This window comes from Pogonomyrmex barbatus, unplaced genomic scaffold (genome assembly GCF_055798465.1).
Source record: "Pogonomyrmex barbatus isolate J1 unplaced genomic scaffold, ASM5579846v1 scaffold12, whole genome shotgun sequence".
NCBI lineage: Eukaryota > Metazoa > Arthropoda > Insecta > Hymenoptera > Formicidae > Pogonomyrmex > Pogonomyrmex barbatus.
Genome location: NW_028297108.1, coordinates 1,634,311 through 1,655,067, shown reverse-complemented (window position 1 = coordinate 1,655,067; position 20,757 = coordinate 1,634,311). Strand labels below are relative to the sequence as shown.

At 30.6% G+C, this 20,757-nt stretch overlaps 2 protein-coding genes across 11 annotated transcripts in view; one reads left to right on the top strand and one right to left on the bottom strand.

Annotated features, from left to right (window-relative positions):
- CASK (peripheral plasma membrane protein CASK) overlaps positions 1-20,757 on the bottom strand; it is a 173,704-nt gene that overhangs the window by 148,253 nt on the left and 4,694 nt on the right. For 8 of the 10 annotated variants that reach the window (XM_011640462.3, XM_011640466.3, XM_011640467.3 and 5 more), the window contains exons 2-6: positions 11,493-11,605; positions 9,047-9,152; positions 7,966-8,043; positions 6,012-6,187; positions 369-455 (exon numbers count right to left, since the gene is read on the bottom strand). In XM_011640462.3, coding sequence (XP_011638764.1) covers positions 369-455; positions 6,012-6,187; positions 7,966-8,043; positions 9,047-9,152; positions 11,493-11,605 — 560 coding nt within the window. Of the gene's footprint in view, positions 1-368; positions 456-1,530; positions 1,603-6,011; positions 6,188-7,965; positions 8,044-9,046; positions 9,153-11,492; positions 11,606-20,757 lie in introns of all 10 variants that reach the window. The other 2 variants (XM_011640465.3, XM_011640470.3) reach the window with 2 other exon arrangements.
- LOC112552708 (salivary endonuclease-like) lies at positions 16,779-19,824 on the top strand (the record flags this gene model as incomplete). The annotated part of the gene is made up of 2 exons (XM_089071881.1): positions 16,779-17,338; positions 17,686-19,824. Coding segments are annotated over 2 exons (1,218 nt in total), but the record flags the coding sequence as incomplete, so codon positions are not given.

Here is a 20,757-nt window from a genome sequence, read left to right as displayed (position 1 = left end):
AGCGCGATTGTCAATGCTGGTACAAGAAAGCTAGGTAAAAGTTGATCATTCGGAAGAAGCGGATTTATGTACCATTCTTGATTTTTATCATAATGGTCTTTCATAAACCGTAATATCTTTTTCATATCTTCAATATCTTTCAAAATATATATGATTGGAGTAGGTTGTACGAAACATCCTGTATAAATCTACCCTTGATGGTTCTCAAGTAGTATTTTAGACGATCGCAGTGACGTCGTCAGGACGTCTATTTCCAAAGACGCGGAAAGGGGCATTCGCTTCGAAGGAGATGCGATATATTCTCTCGTTTCTACCCCCGATTGTGGTAATCGTGAGACGTTATGTAGATGTGGCAGGCATGTGGATACCGATATTGTCCTCCGTGTCGCTCACTAGCGAATCCTCGGCGTCGGTCAGGTCCTCAAAAGGGAAATTGCAGCTCGAGGAGATCAGGCCTATTGAAAGAACACAGAGAGAAAGGAGAAGGATTGTTATCGTCATAATTTCGCGTCATGCGCAATTTGCTGACGGTTTCACGGACGATAAGATGCTCCTTATCGTCAACGCCGCAATCCGTAGAGAAAGACCGACCTGTGACTGTTGGGATGTCGTTGATTTCATTTAAGGAACTCGCGCAAACCAAAGCGCGACATCGACCGGCCTGAGGAGCCGGGATTATTCATCAATCAACACAATTCTCTGGTGATGTGTGTATGCGTCTATTGGTATGTAATATGTCGTTGTTAGCGTATCTCCGCGACATTTGTATGAATATGTACCGGTAAATAGAATAATCTGCATAAGATTAAACTCTTGGTTAGTAATCGATAAAGAACTGTCGAATTAGCTTGCTTTAATCCGTTCGTTTTGCAATCTCATATAAAACACATGACAAAGCTTTCCAACTCGAAGATTTTCGATTAATCAACTGTATTTTTATTGAAGCGAGATTTTGCGATGATTGTTCGACCATAGAAAAACGTAAATGCCATAGAAAAATATCAAATAATTCTTTAACAAAAATTATAAAAGATATGACGCTTATAGATGCACAATTATCATTCTCAATCGCGTTCAATCCCACTTTTAAACACATTGCTGAAAAATCACTTGAAACAATATCAACAAAGTATAACAAGAAATGTTGTTACGATGATTTGAGGATGACATCTCTCAACAAATTCATTTTTAAATCATATATACCGAGAACAAAGAGAAATATGCATGTATATATGAATATATTAACTAATAAATTAACAAGTTAAATAGCCAAGTCGCATATATTAATGAGTTAGCCAAGTCAAAGTGAATATTCGAACGTGTAAAGCAAGCAAGCAAGCGGTGGTAGCTTCTAGAGTACAGTGACGTGATAGTGATAGAGGAGTACATTGAATGGGTGAAAATGTGGCATAATACAATATGTATGGATAGTGATAAGTGTATAGTGTACAATATATATATATATATAAATGTGGCGTGATGAGACAAGGCTCCTGCGGAAGTAATGATTAAAGGTTAGATCAGGCTTACCCTCGCTGTCGGCCTTCAAGTAGAGCTGCCCCTTTGGGCTCAGACACTGCCGATACTCGGTCGTGTAACATGCTGTATTCATCCAAACCAAATTTCAATTTTATCAGGGTGTAATCAGGCGACTCGGCTTAATCGCATTGTCAATCGCAATCCGCGAACAAACGTGGAAATCGCGGTCTCGTTGCTACTCATAGCTACTTGCTTTCCCATCTGACGGTGTCGCGCGCATAAATTCAAGAGACATAGAGCGCGCAAAGAGCCGGGAATGAAAGCCGTTAGCTTCGCTTCGAGAAATGTGGCATGATGGAGAGTTAAAAGAGACATCGCGCGGCAACGGTTATGCGTATTTAATCATGCTGTCGGAAACTTTTTATTTAAGGCGACTCGTAATCCCGACGGCGAGCGAGCTGTCTCGTTTGCGAAACTCGCGTATGTAAAAAGTTGCGCGTCCCAGTTTATACGACGGTTTTCCAGTCAATCTCCGGCCTATGTATTTGGAACACCGTCGGTCTAACTCTCAGAATGCCAAATTAGTTTTGAACTGGGAAGAGCAGAGACGACAGCCGTGGGAGTTGGGAGAGATTAATATCTGACTGGGTATAATATCGTAACGTCTTAGAACGGAACGAGAAGGCAATTAAGCCCTGTAGCCGACAAAAGTTCTTATCGCTATAGAATTCTATTATCGATTGGCGGAAAGCTTTCTATCCTGCGCCTCGTCCTATGAAAGTGTATATGGTGTTAAGTGTCACGCTAAATTAGTAACAAACGTTATTATGTATTGTTTTCTTCCATGTAAAGTTTTATCTTTTATAAATAAAAGTACTATTATTTTCCGTTATTCATTCATTCATTGTGCTGCTCTATGTTTCTTGTAATAATGTATGTTATCATTAAACACTTTTAACTTTGATTAACTATTAGCTTTGATTACTATTTTTTTCTCGTTTTTTTTTATCATTTATCTTGTATTTAATCAAGACCTTGTATTTGGTTAAGTACAAGATAAATAATAATACTTAATCAAAAATAAAAGTACTTAATGATAGCATGGACAAATATTTAAATAGAACGAAAGCAGATGATCAATGAATAACGTGTTCTATCAACAGCTCTTAACGGCGATATAATTTTATTGCCATTATAATACCGATAACATGATTCTCATTAATTATCAGTATTAACATAAATAATGTACTTATGCGGGATGACAAAAGTGATTTCCTTCATAATTGAAAACGCTTCTTTAATATCGCATGGCTACATAGATTATAAATAAGTTTCTTGAAGACGCCCGGCAACAATAATTGCGCTGATCACGCAAAGGAGATCTAAAATTAGTCCAAGATGTAGCAGTACAGTCTATGAAACAATATCTACAAGTATATCGCTAACAAATAAGAGCATCTACAAATGGAACCATGCGATATCGAGGCAGCGAAAGATTGTAAAAAAAAAAAATGCATAGACATCAATCGATTGCGGCTGATCAGAAAAGAGAGCATCACGGTTGTCATAGGGAAGAAATCCGATAAAAGCTGTTGCATTCTGCACATCGAACATCGAGAAATTTTTTGAATGTGATTTGCCAATCATCGACCAAGCCAGCCAATAATCGCAGAGTAGGGCATTCAAAAGAGAGATGACACAAAAACACCGAGTGTCTTTGAAGTGACGCTTGATGAGAGCCAGGAACACATTGTGTCGGTACGAAAAAAAAAAAAAAAAAAAAGAAAAACGAATAGGAAAAGATGAAAATTTGAATTACAAACTCTGCAGAGGCAATATTCAATGCACTGTTTGTAGATTTTCCTGCCTTCATTCGTTAATATTACTATCGCACTGCAATTTGTGAGATTTATAATACTCATATTTTCACCGGAAGTGATATCATTTATTATGTGTAGAAAAGATGTTTCTCTGAAGACAGAGATGGCATAATATATTCCTTAATCACTTTAATCCAAAGACGGACATCGTTACACATCCTCGATAATAATTTTATATCTTTGAAGACATGCTTAATTGCTTCTCATCGTTGAATATTTCAAAACCTTTTTTATAATGTTATATGCACAAAGAAAGTCGCGTAGCTAAAGCACGTTCATGTGTTGAATTCGGTTGTTAAATTCATAATGAATTCGGAAATATCAACATATCGACGAATTAACAATAATTTTCTTATTCAGATCTCTTCAACGATAAATGTATATTACTTTAAGGAATATATCAGGCGAGTTTTGAAATAAAATAAGATCAAAAATATTCCGTATCAATCAATTTTTTATTCGGATCACGTTAACGTAGCATAATATTGGATTTTTGGGCTAATGTTATTCCCGGAAAGCTTTGATCTTTCAGAGTCCATTAATCTATCAAAAAATTGATGCAAAAGATCGCTACATCGTCACGAGAAAAATAGATTAAATGTATATAAATGGCACATAATGTTAAAAAAATAACTTGATCATAAATTTTGAATGTATATCATGCATTATACAACTGCTTTACCTGAGTTAAAGATTTCAAAAATATGTAATGTATATTTAATTTTATAGGCGATAGCTTTTCCGATGTATAAAAATATTAATATTTCAATAAAAATATAAACAAATTTTTTTTTATATAATAGAGAGAATTATTTTTCTGATAAAGTTAATAAATATTATTACATACGTAATGTAGAATTCGTTAAACCGTTACGTTGTGAATAGTTCTTCTAAATGTATTTTTATGTTTATAATTAACAAATAATTTAATATGCAATTTGGCCTGTGTGTGTGTGTGTGTGTGTGTGTGTGTGTGTGGGGGGGGGGGGGTGTATATACTACGTACGTAGTATATATACGTTTATCTTAATTAACATTTATCTTAATTAACGTTTTAAAAATGAAGAGTTTATATAATTAATGTAAAATTAATATATATAATCTAGTGACGTACTTCGTTTCATATTTATCGATAAATAGCCTTGATATAAGCATTGAATAGCGCCTCTTAGTTAGTTTGCAGATAGAATAAGCGTATAATTACGCGTAAATATATTTTACGTTAGCGCATATTTTGCTAAATATGAAAATAATGTCGGCGCTAGATAAAATTTTAGAAAAATTTTCCCTTAAATCCATGTTTTTTTCATGATATGTAAAATATCATACTTGTGTAACATTTAAATATATCCTCACGGTATTTGTAAAGAATTTCGTTAAGTAATATTTTGTTCTGTGGTATGAAAAGTAACAGAGCAAAAGACCTCGTATTACTGTCGCAAAAGCTATTAATCATAAGACAGTAATATTATGGATATTTTGTGAAGTAATTTCCTTATTGCATTGTCTATAACAATGTTGCTGTTGCCCTATTTTCGCGTCTTCCAGCGCCGACATCACTTAAAAATATTATGAAAAATTTAGTAATCTTAATGCTGTCGCTAAAAGCGGCACGACGTCAGCTCTTGTAAACTATGCCACGGAAATAAAAAGGGACGCAGACTGGTTGAAGAATTTGCATAGCCTAAGTAAATTCTCTTTTTTATGCTTCAACGATTTTATACTTCAGTTCGAGTGATGTTTTCGTTACCGTGACTTGATCGATACGTCTTATTCAACGTGTTGGAATAATAAATAATATTGAATCGCTCATCGAAGCATTATTTTTTCGTCGAAGAGATATTTCGCGCAAACTATTTCAAAATATACGAGTAAAATCTACTATATGCATAATTTTACATGAGTAACTTTCTTCAATTGCGATGGTATTAACGTTAACATCTCTGTTATTTCCATACGTAAGAAAATGTCATCGTAACACATAAGATATGCAAGCTCTTCTTGAAGTATCCGGAGAATTTCCACTCAACAAAGAAATATACCTGATATTTGCATAAAAATGGAAGAAAAATTTTCAAATGCAATCAATATTTTCAAGCACTTTGAATTAAATTAAAATCCAATACACGTGGTATTTAATATTCATAGAAAAAGAAATAGAGATAAAAAACCGAAAGAAGAAAAAAGTTAATTTATAAAAACAGCTAAAGTAGTATTTTATTAAAGTTGTATTGTAATTCTTCTTCCCATGCGATATTTTAATGTTAAATTCTTTAATATTTTCAAAATTAATTTTCAATGTTGACATTTCACTTACGATAAACATCTGAAGATTTTTCAAATTTTTCAGTTTAAGTAAATTTTATATATATATATATATATATATATATATATATATATATATATTTAATAATCACTGACTTAGTGCTGGCTTAGTTTTTCAAACTAATAGAGTTATTTTACATGATAATGTTCGCGTGTGTCATATATATATAGAACTTTGTTGGGCGAGTTGAAAAAGTTGGAAGAGCATCATTAATAATGGTGAGATCCAGAGCTGAGGTCGCACTGCTTTCGACGTGAATCTCTATGCTATGTAAAATAGATCGCGTAAAGAAAACGTAAATGAATTAGAAGGAGGGATGAACGTACCAACGCCATTAGACTGCGAGGTCGGGAGTTGCACGGCAACGCCGAAACCGCGCAGCTTCACCGGGGCGGAATTTTCCTTGCCAGCCAGGAGGGCGCACTGCGGCTTCAGGTCACGATGAATAATGTCATTCTCGTGGCAGTAACGCAACGCTTCGAGGATCTGTCGCATGTAATGACTGTAAAAGAAAGTGCAGTTTTCTTAGGTGCCGGCACTTGCACCTTGCACACGTCACGAAAGTATGCCCTCAGCCGAGAACAATAGCGAAGGCCGCACGGAACACAAGCATTTGCGAGTCACAAAGAGCGAGTCCTTTCTGAGAATTTAAATAGAGCGATTAAGGCATGCCTCGTTACGTCGCATAATGATTTTATACCACAAAGTTCTAACAAATCCATTCAACATAGATAGAGTCACATCAGACTAAATAATATAAATCCAAAAGTTATTCGTATAATAATAGATATAAAATAAGACAATTAATTATATTAATTGTTCTTGTTAATTATTAAATAAAGCGACTAAAAGAATCATAATCATACCATGTGAATCTAATTAAGCACGTGTAATAAAGTGCTTTTTGAAATAATATTTTTCATGCACAGTTATATTCAGTATAAAACCCTTGCTAGCTGACTCTTGACATTATCATATATTTTTTACAGGATACGAAAAAAGAAATGTGGTCTAAAATAAAAACAAGGTATTGATGATACAATGTACTACCAGAAGATGATACAAAATATAAAATATTGCACAGACAAGAACGAAGCAGTTCTTTTAGTGTATCATGTTCGTTGTGCTTTCACTGTATCAATCAATGTAAACTTTGATATCATCGTCGTACGCTAAAGTACGCTACGTACAGAAAATGCATGACATTCGTGTATCTGATATGTGATATTAATATAAAAATGTCTTTATTTGATACTGTGGAATTAAATATAAAACAGAAAAGTACGTTTCTCGGAGAAACGTTTCAAAAGAAAATAAAGATTCAAACAGGATTTGTGCCTGCTCCCGCAGCTATTATATTTACGTATATTCTTTAAGTTTATTTAGACAAACAATCATGAAAGTTTATAAATCAAACAATCTGCAATTTATACTCTTCGATTTACACCTTCCTTTTACGTAGAATCATTATTTTGCAATTTCTATTAGGATTAACCTCTCATCTTCTAATTGTATTTTAATTATTCAATTATCCTTTGTAATATCAAAGATGTAAAATATATTTCTGACAAGTTTTAATGGGATCCGTTCGAGGTGAAGACTACTGTTACTTCAAGCGTGACATAAACGAGTATAGCGAATCTAATGGATCGCAGTCAAGGATTTATCGAGACAGGGATTTATTACGCTCCAGGGAGACTCTCTCGAGAGAGAATCCGTTTGCATTATATCGAGGTGTAACGTACAGAAGGTAATCATGTTTCAGTACTTCGAGTTTTAAATGACTCGGTGAGAACAATTAATTTATTAAAACTTTTCTTGCCTCGTTATCGACAAAATTAATAAATAAATTAGATTAAAATATTCTTCATCATTCACACAAGCGCATTTAAACGTAACTACTACGTAAAAATTGTGTATCAAGAATAACGCTCTTTAACTCTTTCTGATATAAATTAATGACACAATTTCACATTTGTTTCAAGAAACTATAACAATATAATACTTCTCCAAAGGAGAAAAGTAAAAAAAAATTATAAAAAGTAAATTTAATACAGCTACTATTATTAATTATGCGGAAAGTTTCTTGGAAAGTTCAAAACGGAGAGAAGTGTGGAATATTGCGTATTCATGCGGCATGATACTGGCATATTATGTTATATCCGAAGTAAACGATGCTGCTCTTAGTTTCAGAAGATAATGTTTAAATGGATATATTGTCTGCGGTGGAGTCACGATATTCGCCCATTGCATGATGATAGATATAATGAATTTTCTTACCTTGCAACCGCTTCGCTATATACGAATCCAGCAGTTGCTCGTCTTACGACTTCGAAGCATAAATCAGAGCCATCCATACTGAAAGAGAAACAAAATACTGAAACGGGAATATCCGGTGATGATATGGTAAACAAATTCTTCTTAATTTGAATATTTCTCTTTCTTGTTCTACGATTCTATCTGTTTCAAATAAATTGTTCATTGATACCATTTATCTGCATATGTCGATAATGACTGGATGTGAACATGAAATTCATAATTAGAAAATTACTGATTTAAAAAATATATAATTATATGATATCAGTAATATTGACATTGAATAGTATCTTTTTATGGCTCTTTATGAAAGAACGTTCCAATAAATTAAAGGAAACAAAGTGTGGATGAGTGTTATATTATTTAAATAGTCTCGTTAAAAACGCCTTGAGTATCGAGTCTATTAAAAACCATAGCTATCTTATCCGATAGCGTAGATTATTTCGAGAGCACCTCGGATGTGTGTATCCAATTATAGCGAATTATAGTAGAACGTTATAATAGATAGCAAACAACTAAATGGAAAACGTGCCTTTCCCGAGTAAAGATAGAGCGATTAAGGAAATGCTATGTATTTATTTTGCCGAGTCTTTCATTTTCGACAAACCTGATGCTTCTCTACCTTATATATCGTAAACATAACGTTTTATTAGCCTGAAAATAATAATTACGCCAGAAAGATGAGAGAGTAGACTTGTTGGCATATAAAGGACGAGATTGACGCCTTTCGTTTCAAAAGTCGCTTTTCTAAAAAAAGACCGATTGAAAGTTCACGATTGAAAGACTATTACTATAATGTATCCTCTGCAAAATTTATGCTGCATTTTTCAAAGTCTCATATTATTAAAAATTACAGAATTGAACTTGTATCTAAACTCGTTAGTTAAAATAAATGGAAAAATGTTGAGAAAACATAATAAATATTTTTATCGAATTATTTTTGTTAAATGTTATACCGATAATAACCGGATAACTAAACGTATAACAATACGTGTTTATAAAAAAATATATATATATACATATATGTGTGTTTCTGCATACTTACTACTCAAATACCATGTATAACATGCCTTCGGAGCTATAAGTTTCCAGCAGCTCTACAATATGTGGGTGTTTCAACATATGGCATATTGTAGCTTCCCGTTTCAAATCTAAAACATACGAAATGTGGATTTAACGCAGCAGATGTCTTGCATGCTTAAAGAATACGTAATGTAGAAATCGCAGAATAGTACAATTTTCTACTACAAATTGTTTTAAATAAATAATTTGGTGTATATTTAATACAAACTTGTGTTATCAAAGTATAAAGTATTAAAAAAATTTACGAAAGGAATAATTATAAAGGCCAAAAAAATTTGGGAATGAAAGAAGAGATATTCAATATCAGAAATATTGAAGAGAACATATACAAAAATCATTAAAATATATATGACAAATAATTATGATGCAAATAATTTGCAAGTGTATTGCGAAATTAATATTTTAAATTTTAATATTTCATTAAATATATCAAAAAACAAGCAAAATTAACTATTACTATTACAAAAATTAAAACATTAAATTATGCAAATTTATATTGGAATTCAATTATCTAAACTCAATATTTAAAGAAAATGAATATTTTATATCATCAATAAAGAAGAAGAGATAATTTTAAGCTTATTCCAATTAAACACGAAACTATAGATATTATATATGGATCGGATATAAAAACTTTGTTTCCTGCACACTTTTTATCGGAGTCAATTTAGATGCCGTATCTGCATTGAACTGCAATGGAATCTGCAGTCAGAGCTACAAAAATCAAACTACGAAAATCGACAATCGGGAATAAAGGAAAAGCTCATATTTTTCAGCTAAATCATAAATATATCACAAGAAGAAAGTATAAAAAGTTAATTTAACAATAATTTTAAACAAAAGTTTATTTAATTGTATCAAAACATTTAATGTTAATATCTACATTATAACGCATGTTTGTAAAATAATTAATTTACTAATAAAAAATGCATATTTGTCCTATAATTTTGTATATTTTCATAAATTTTTAATGTGAAAATAATCAAACTTATCGCTATATTTTTCATAAGAATTCTACAGTTAATATAAATTATGATATTATTAATTTTCGTAAAGAATTTATTATAAAATTATACTTTTTTTCAATTTCATAATTAAATATCTTTGTAACTAGGTATTCTAGTAAAATATTATTAATAATAGAATTTTATTTGCTATTTACAAATTAATTACTCTAACAATAATTTTAATTTTTTATATAAGAGTTTTATTAAAATATATAATTTGTGTCGTTTTATTTTATTTTTTTATAAATAAAAAATCATATTAATAAAATTGAGATATTTTGTGTGATACAAATTTTTATAGATATAGTAACACATATTGAAAAAATGCCAAGAATAGAAATCACAAGAAAAAAAAGGAAGAGGAATGACAATGCGGAAACTGAACAAAAAAATTTAATAATATTTTATGATATCTAGTAAAATAAATGCCTTGCTTCATATAATTATGTTTCACGAATAGGAACGAAATATCATACTCTGTTCGCATATGTTTCCGGCTATTCCCATGACCCTATATAATCTCAATGAGATTCCATATGGTATCTCGAATAAACATCTGTTTCACTGCTAATATGCTTTATTTATGGAAAATATTCCTCATATAAAAACTATTTTCTTCTTTTTCTAATTTACTTAATAATATTATGAGAAAAAAAACTTTGCAATGTATGAAGAGTCCAAATTCGATTTCCTTATTTTTTTATCTATCAAACTCACAGTATGTTTTTATAGCTAGTTTTAATTCAAAAATTTTGCGCTTCTCGTAAAAATTAAATATTACTCTCATTTCCGGAAAAAAGTACTTTATTACACAAAACCGGTTTTGAATGCGCCCTCTTCATATATCTCATCTGGACCTGTCAGCTGGTACGTTGGGTTAAATCCCCAAAAAATGTGCGCGGCGACAATGGCTCGCCTTTCCATTCAATTGCACAATGCCCTTTGCGCCGGTTCACAACTCGAACTCACGTTTAGTCACTCTCATAGCATTGGGGAAAAAAACGTACGCCAGGAAAAAAACGTTGCCAGGTGGACGGACAGGGAAGCATAGGCAGTGTTTCAAACATAGGGCGGAAATTAATGATAGTATTTACAAGGAACTGGTAGAAACTGCCTCTCTATTATTTCGATAAACTTGTAAAGGTAAAATAGTCTAAAAGATATATTTTCGTTTATGTTGTAAAAAATTAATCTTTAGAAAAGATTAGATTAATATATTCTAATATCAATGTATATTCCAATCCGAATATTACAAATTTTGTAATAAAATAAATATTTCAAACAAGAACGTAGTATTAAATTAAACATTTTTTGTTAAATTAATCAAATATCAGAAACTCATTGAAATCGGAAAGAGGCAATTTTAAATCTTTCTCTGTGCCATCTATTGTATGTACTTACCTGCAGTGCTGAGCCCAGGACTAGAGGTGAATTTCGCTACATCGACGATTTTTACGGCGAAAATTTGCCCGGTCTGACGGTGAATGCATTTCCGAACGACGCTGAATGGTCCCCTGCAACAATGCGGGCGAGATGTTAACAATAATAATTATGTTATGCGGGAGTTGCTTGTGTACGGATTACGTTTGAATATGTTGTCAAATGATTAACAAACCAAATCAAAAAGACAACCTCAATAAATACAAATATAATTAAATATTACATAAAATTTAACACCTATGAAAAATATAAATTACATTTAATATAATGTTAATTAAGAATTTAATTTTTTGTACATATTTCTATTTTAGTTCAATTATAATAAATTCTTTTGCTTACAGAATTGAAACTGATTAAAATATAAAATTCATATTGTTAATTTGGATATATTAATAAACAGAAATTTAAGAATTTTAAGAATAAAGTTCCGGTGTTAAAGGATTAATCGTGAGATCACTTTATAAACCAAGGTTATGTCCTTCCGGTGACCTAACGCCATTTTTAAATGTCGCGTGCGCTGTGACTCTCCATTTTTCTTACGCATACTTGTACTAATTTTGCATCCACATCATATATCTACATGTAAATTTTACATTAAATATAAGAAAATATGGAAAAAGGAAATGTCATTACAAGCAATATAGGTCATAGTTCGTTGAAGACGTTAAAATTTTGTAAGATCACAATTATAAAAGTATTTCGGAAATAATTTTAAAATATACGATATTGAATATATTTCCAATAATTGATAAAGAATTGATATATTGAATATATTTCCAATAATTGATACAAATTTTCTTTATCAAAATCAAAATTTAAATCTTATTTTCCTCACGTATATGAGATAAGCAATATCATTTCCAACAGAAGATCATTATTCCTTAAAAAAAACAAAATGGTTAAATCATTTAAAAAATTAGCATACTCAATGTATTAATTAATCAATGTATTAATTAATTAATTGTTTTAATCAAGTCGTTATATATAAATAAATAAATAAACGTCAAGATAAATGCCAATATCTTAAAATAGAGGCGAGAAAATGTCCATTTGTAGTGTAGAAACAAAAAGAACAAAATAACTTATGTTTATAATTAAAATATATATGTTTATTTTTAACTCATACATACGTACACACGCACACGCACACACACACACACACACACACACACACACACACACACACACACACACACACACACACACACACACACACACAGAGAGAGAGAGAGAGCAACGCACACATACAGATAGTTATTGATAGATCGAATCTATCTATATATTGATATCGCATACCTGAATAGTATATCGTATAAGATAATCCGTGTGAGATAAGCGATTCTGTGTACATGAGTACGTCATATGATTAGGTCTGTACTTAAGGGTTAAACTCGATAGCGGTCTCGGTTATCCATCGAATGATAACCACGCATGCATTCATGGAATTCGTGAAAACCCACAATGGAGAATGTCGTGCGTATAGCGTTTCACCCAAGCATCTCTCCTTGTGGTTTGGATAGTAATGATGTGACGTCAAACTCAATTCACACAGATTATTTCAATAATTAATAACAGAAATTCTCATTTTATCTGTATTTGTATGATAATGATGCATTTCTTTTGTTTCAAATTACTGTGCATTTAATTTATTTTAATTTCTTACTTTCTTAAAATATTTTCTTATTTTTTATTTTTCATATAATTTTTGTTTAGAAATGATATTTAACATTCAAGAAATTATTTTTATATTTAAAATCTGGTGATTTATTCTTAAATACAATTTTCTTTAAATTTTACTCATTCATTTTTGTTTAAAATTAAAACGACAAAATGTAGCATATCAAAGATTAATTTTCCATTTCCTAAAATAATTCAATATTATCGAATTTATTATTAAATTAATTTTAACCTTTTAATTAATGTCATTATATAAATATTTTAAATATTTTTATCTATATCTTATTACTCGCGATAATGAATTTCAACATAATAACGATTATATTTTTTTTTTAAAACAATAAACCATTAGTGCTTTAATAGACAAATTGTACATTATTTCAAACTTGTAATAAATTATTATATGATTAAAATCATCATTAATATTTAATTGATAGCCTGATGTGTTATATTGACACATTTATTATGTTGTTTAGAAATTTAATATATATATATATATATATATATATATATATATAATAATAGCAAATAAAAAGTTCATTTTTTCTGCGGCCTGATAAAAATTATATAATTATATTTGACTATAATTATATCGTTCTTTTTAACAACATAAAATAATAAAATCATTTTTCAAAAAATATTTTATTTTGTTGCCTAAAAAATTCTTTCATTTTATTGCCTATATTTTTCTTTTATAAAAATTACATTGTCATGCAATTGTATCGTGGATTTAATTTGTTATATTTTTTAATAGAATCTCAACGTAAATTAAAGAATGCCACACGGGTTTTTTAAAGCTCGTCTATGTAAAGTCTCTTCCGTCACATACATACAGGCCGTCATCTCTGGTATACTCGCGAACAAGTTACTAAATACATCATCTCACATTTTTCGTTAAAAGCTCTCTTACAAGACGGCCCTTGAATGCCTTAAGGCTTTCATAAAGCGATTCACACGAAAGCGTAATCCGCCTTTTATGAGAAGTTATTGACTTCTCGTGTCAGTTTCCAGAAGAGGTCAAACATTACCGCGACCTATATTCGAAATCAATTTTCCGCTTGAAGGAAGATACATATCAAACATTTCTTTTCTTTCACTTCTTTATTTTATTTTATTCATTTTATTTCTTTATGTAATCAAATGAGTATGATTTTCAAATTATTCTTTTAAAAATCTGTATTAAATAAAAACAAACAATATTGATTTCATTGACAAGATTTTTAGAAAAATTTTATTAAGTATTGTTTTAATTCAATTTAATGAATGTATTATGTAAATAGAACTTCTAACAGGATACATATGTACATAGATGCAGACAGGGTACATATGTACATAGACAGATTATTAATGCACTGGTTCCCACCGTTATCAGATATGATTCTATTTAACCTTCTGGCCATTGTAAATTAGACTTCGAATCTGTCGTAATTGAACTTTGCCTCCTGTCGTTAACAAGTTATGCTGGAATTACGTACATATCGTTGACACAAGCTTAAGTTTCATGCTTTTCAAAATGGTAATTACGACATCAAATCGATCTACGTTCACAAACTAGTTGATATTTTAGGGAAATCCGGATAGCATGCCACTCACGTCGAAGCCATAACTTAACTGAACATAACTTGTTATTGAATAGAACATGCTGCGTTCAAATTGCTGATTTATAGTTTAGCAGCTCATTAATTTGGAGAGAATTATTCCATGTCATTTCTGTGAAAAATATTAAAGACAAAGATAGTATTATGATAATGCAATATATATATAATTTTAAATTTCAACATATATATTTATTTTATTTTTAGAAATAAATATATAAAATTTTTTATATGATATTTATAAAATGATACATATAGTACATTTATCTTCTTATATCTATTTATAGATCAATTTTGCAGTTTTACTGAATGTAACAATTCATTTTATATTCATATCATTTTTGAATAAAGTCTCATTCATTTCAAATAAGTCGTGAGCATTAATATAGATTCCTAAACATTTGGTTATGCAAATTGAAATTTTTTCATTCAGAATATTCTTCGGTGAGCTTCAGATTTACCATAATTGAATGTCGGACACTTGTTTACGGATACAAAAGCCGCCAGACTACATCATCAAGATAGAGCTGGCCGACATTAACATTCCATCTCTATATCTCATTCGTATCCACGGTATTGGAGGCACGTAGACGTAATAGGTACGCCCGACTGTAGGGAAAAGGGAAGGATGGGAAATTGAAATCGCCAAATGAGATTGTTAGTGAAAGTCAGAAATAAATAATATGTCGAGCTAGTAACAGTAACGTTAGCGATATTTAGAAAGGCTCGTTTAACTCACTGAAGTACCTCCCTTTTACATCGATAGCCCTCATCAGAGTATTTAGTCGCTTTACCCCGTGTACAGTTTCTCTGTAGTTACTCTTATCAACACGTACAAATCATATGTGCTACGGCTAACCGAAACGCAGTATATAAATGCGGCAGTTACTCGTCTCCCTCAATGGCTCTGTTAAACTTAAGCCGCGCTGTCACGTTATTACATGTTCTCTCCTTTATTGCCATTATAAATTGCTTACCGTTTGGAGCTACATATTGTAATAATAACTGATCAACATTTCTTACAAAAACACAATGCTGAATATTATAATTGTAGAAAAAAATTATTTTTAAACGAATCCTCCTTTAAATAAAAAGAGATATCCTTACGTCAAATATCTATTCAGAGAAAATTGATACATAGTAGTAATATTATATATATATATATATATATACGTGACCTTGTAAATTTTGATATTAATTTGAAAAATTAATTAATTTGACCTTATATTTATATAGCAGATTTTATAAATTATATACATTTCGCATAAATTGTATAATTTCGACACTGAATACTTTTTGATGTTATTTTTCCTTTTTGTTTCTCTCACTTTTTCGATTTAAATATTTCAAGAAACCAAAAATGAAAAAGAAAAAAGAATGTGCAAAAAAAGAAGACCTAGAACAAAAAGCAAATTTAAGAAATTTTGAATAACATTGATAAAATAATCAAAGAGTCTCTATTCTGAATATGATAATCGAAAAATAATCAACTATTCAAGGAAATAATTAATCCTTGTAGGATAAACCTAGATATATTGACTTCATTTCCAAATTCGCTACAGAATTAAAAACGATAAAATATTCCGTACAGTTAATGTAACATCAGTGACTACACGTACGCGCACTTTCACTTAATTAAATATTGCTTAAATAAACTTAAACTTTTTTGTTTCGTAAGTGCAGTCGGTCTAAAGTTATGAAACAGATTTATCTCTGAAGCATTCTTGTTGAACTAAAGCAAACATAATCCGGGAGTAAGTAATGTTATCTTATAAATTATTGTTAGTCAAATTAAATATGATATCGAAAACTTCTTTCAAATATCATAAGAGTTCACCATTAATCGACGAGTATAAATAAAAGAGGCAGACAGAATCATTAACAGAATCATTAATGTACAACTACTCGGACTTAATCATGTCCATTTGGGTGATCATTCTTGTGTGTTACAGCACATGGGTAATTGCACAGCTGATTGCTTCCCCCATTAGTAAGTTACCCGATTAATTTACATCAAAATTCGCGAAAATCATTTATTAAAATAATTATATCATCATTTCTAGATTTGTGTACAATCTCAATACAGTATAGAGCGGATCTTAAAGAGCCTCAACCGTTACTTTTAAAACAGGATGATGGTCTAAAATTTTGGTATCCAGATGACGATGGAAAATTAAGGATTAATGCAGGCGAATCTTTTTATCTTGCATGCCCAGGCAGAGAGAATTATCTCAAAAATAGAGGTTGGGGCAACCTAGTCGAAGCAGTTTGCATAATAAATAAAGTGTTTTACATGAATGATGTTCGCCAGTATTTGAGATCACTAAGTTGCAACTCTCACACCGAGCATTATGCTAGGTACATGGACTCGCCACCTTGTCTTGATAGATACACACCCATCGAGATTGGTTTCAACGTGAAAGACACCTTCATTCGCACTATTGAAATATGTCGCGACAATGTGACTTATACAACGTACTATACAAAATTTAAAATGACGAAAATGATCGAAAATTATCAAAAAAACTATCCCAGGTAAGATTTTTTAATATTTCAAGTATTTTCAAGTATTTCACTGACAGATCATCGATTCAGCATACCTTTATTCGGCAGATCTTTAGATTTTTAGACGGATTATTTCAATATTACATTTTAAAGAATTTTAATAAATTAAATTTAAATATAATTTAATAATTTTTATTAATAATTTAAATTTATATTAATATTTTGATAATCAAAGAAATCATCAATTGTAATATTTGTTTACGTTCTTGATATATTTTTTAAACAAGGCTTATATTTAATAAATAAACAATTACTAATGAAAAAAGCATGTTCGTTATTATTTTCGGATAATGATCCGGATAATTTCCATGTTTCAGGCCGCAGGAATTTGAAGCGGGAAGCTTTTATCCCGGAATAGATATGGAGGAAGCGTACAAAATTAGAAACCAAGTAAATATACTCGCTAAAACTCTGAAATCGTTCAAATTGGCTAAGAACCTATTGTACGATAGATCGCAGTATCTCTCCCGTGGACATATGGTGGCCAAAGCAGACTTCGTCTATGGCGCTCAACAGAGATCAACCTTTTGGTACTTGAACACCGCCCCTCAATGGCAAACCTTTAACGGGGGTAATTGGAATTCTCTGGAGATCAGCGTCAGATACTTCGCCGCCACCTATCATTTGGACCTCGACGTTTACACGGGGGTACACGGTCATATGACTATGAAGGACATTTATGACAACCAGGAACCCTTATATTTGGACGCACTGTCCGTGCCCAAATTCTATTGGAAAGTCATCTACGATCCGTTGAGCAAGCAGGGTACGGCGTTTGTGGGTCTTAACGATCCGTTCATCACATCGATCACGGATGACATATATCTCTGCAAAGATATCAGCGAGAAAATCGAGTGGCTGATCTGGCAACCGAAGAATATCACAGCTGGTATCTCTTATGCCTGCAGCGTTGATGATCTGCGAGAGGCGGTGCCCACCGTACCGCTATTCGATGTGATTGATATTCTAATATAACACGAGCGAATCACCTATACATACATCGTACATCGGAATTGCAAAAGAATAAAATTGATAACTCAATTTCATCAAGGTAAGTCAATTTTTAATTTTAGATTTTTATATATCTGAAACTAATTTTATGCAAGTATATAAAAAAATAATAAAAAAAAGAACAAATGCCAATAAAAATAACAAGTGTATTGCAATATCAAGTATGTATAGAATAATATACACAACAAATAGCTAACCGACACATTTCCATAAGTGATAGTGTAACGATACTTCATTGAACATTCTAAACAGATAGTTTATCTCCGATACGAGCGAGGTGTCGATAACAGGAAACATCCGTACGTTGAATAACAGTAAACATAGTGGTTAGCAACCTATCGGATAATATATTTTAGAAAATACATTTGTATTCATATAACATATATTAATTACATTGTTCATAATTTTAATTATTTGTTACTACAATATTTTTTTTTCATGATCGTGAAATAGTAATATTTATCACCAAAAATATCAAGTCTTATTATACTTGATATACGTTAAATTGCATAAAAATTATCGATGTCCGATATTAATTTAATTTAGTTTAGTAGGAAAACTGGCAAAGTTTACGCGAAATAAACTAACTGGGACATGGTGACCCATATATCGGTTGGCTAAATATCAAAATGTAAAATCAAAGTGTTTAAAGAACAAATTATGACATATAATGTGAACTATCATAGCAATAATTTTGTATCGAAATATATTACTTTAAGAAATCATTATCATGTGAAAAGCAATAATCAATTGTATGTGTCGACACGAGTATCAAGTATTGAAAAATTACGTATACATACAAGAGAAATTAATTTTATCTTCAAGACATAAAATAAAATTTATTTTGAGAGGTTAAAAATGTAAAGCGATCATCTGTAACACAATGTAAGAATTTGTTCGTCGCAAGAAAATATTGCATATGTTTTTGCAAATAAAGAAACACGGATAATATAAAATAAGAAAATGAGAAAAAACTTTTGTTGTGGATTTTTTCTTTAAATATTTATCATATTCAACATTTTATAAAAATATTATATCATTATAGAAAATACGTAAATATATCACATATCATAAAGAAAAATTTAGAATAGAATATCATTTCATCTGTATATTACATACACGGAAAAAATACTTTGGCTAACAAATCTAAAAATTTGATCTGAGAGATCTGAAAACGATTTTATTGGGCCTTCAAAATTATTATATATACGATGTTCAAATTGATTGTTAGAAGATCAAACATTTTTGCATTATCATCACCTTTAAGTGTTCTACAAAATAATTTTGATGGGCCAACAAAATTATTTTTAGCTCTGTATCTGGTCAAATTTTTAGATTTGCCAGCAAAAGTGTTCTTTCCGTGTAATTGTATTCTGCATTTATATTTATTGTATCATTTTATTGGAACTACTGATTTTATTAATAATCACAACAAATTACTTTGCTTTTTCATATACCTTTAGTGTTAATAAATGACATGTTAAATAAAAAATCGTTATCTCTTTTATCACATTTAAAAATAAATTAGCAATGTTAAAATGATTAAACTCTAATTTAATATTTAATATTTTCATAACAGAAAAAAACACAATGTATTCTCCAAAATAAAAAAATATTGAATTTGAAATGCGTCAATTCACGATCCACATTTATATTATAATTCTATTGTATATTGAAGTAGGACGCAGCATTTCAACTAAATAAAAAAGGCAAGCCTTTTAAAATATAAAAATAAAATACCAAATATGCAGCAAATAGATTAATAGAAATTCTCGTTTATTTTAAATTATATAAAAATATTTAATTATAAAATATTTTTTTAAATGTATACAGTTTATATAAGATTGATTTTATTATGGATTTTTAGACAGCTATCATCTATGTTATCATCTATGTTATTTTTAAAAATTAATACCATCCATCTTTGTAATTCAATTCCCGCAAGGTATTTATTTTAACGTATAGCTCAGATATCAAGTCAATGGACGAATTACAATGTTGTCGATAACAAATAAAATAATTTAATTCTGTTAATCGAAATAGGAATATCACAAAAGCTCGATTCGCATAATTAACTTTAAGGATAAATTTAGTAAGAATAAAAGTATCCTGCCTTTTGACGAACACGAATGTAACATAGGGCCTTCTATCTGGAAGTTTGAGAGACAAATAAAAAGTAGGGCGAAAATCGTAAAACCAGAGCACGCCGCCTCGTATCTCGCCTTGTACGTGTCCGCATCGAGATTTAAAACCGTCGAAGCATTCTGAGGATTTCCCGGTGCTTTCGCTCTCCTGCGAGAGGAAACACCGAAGTAAAAGCATCGAGGATTCCTGTTCAATAACTCCGTTTCCATTTCCACAACAGCTTTCGATACAAC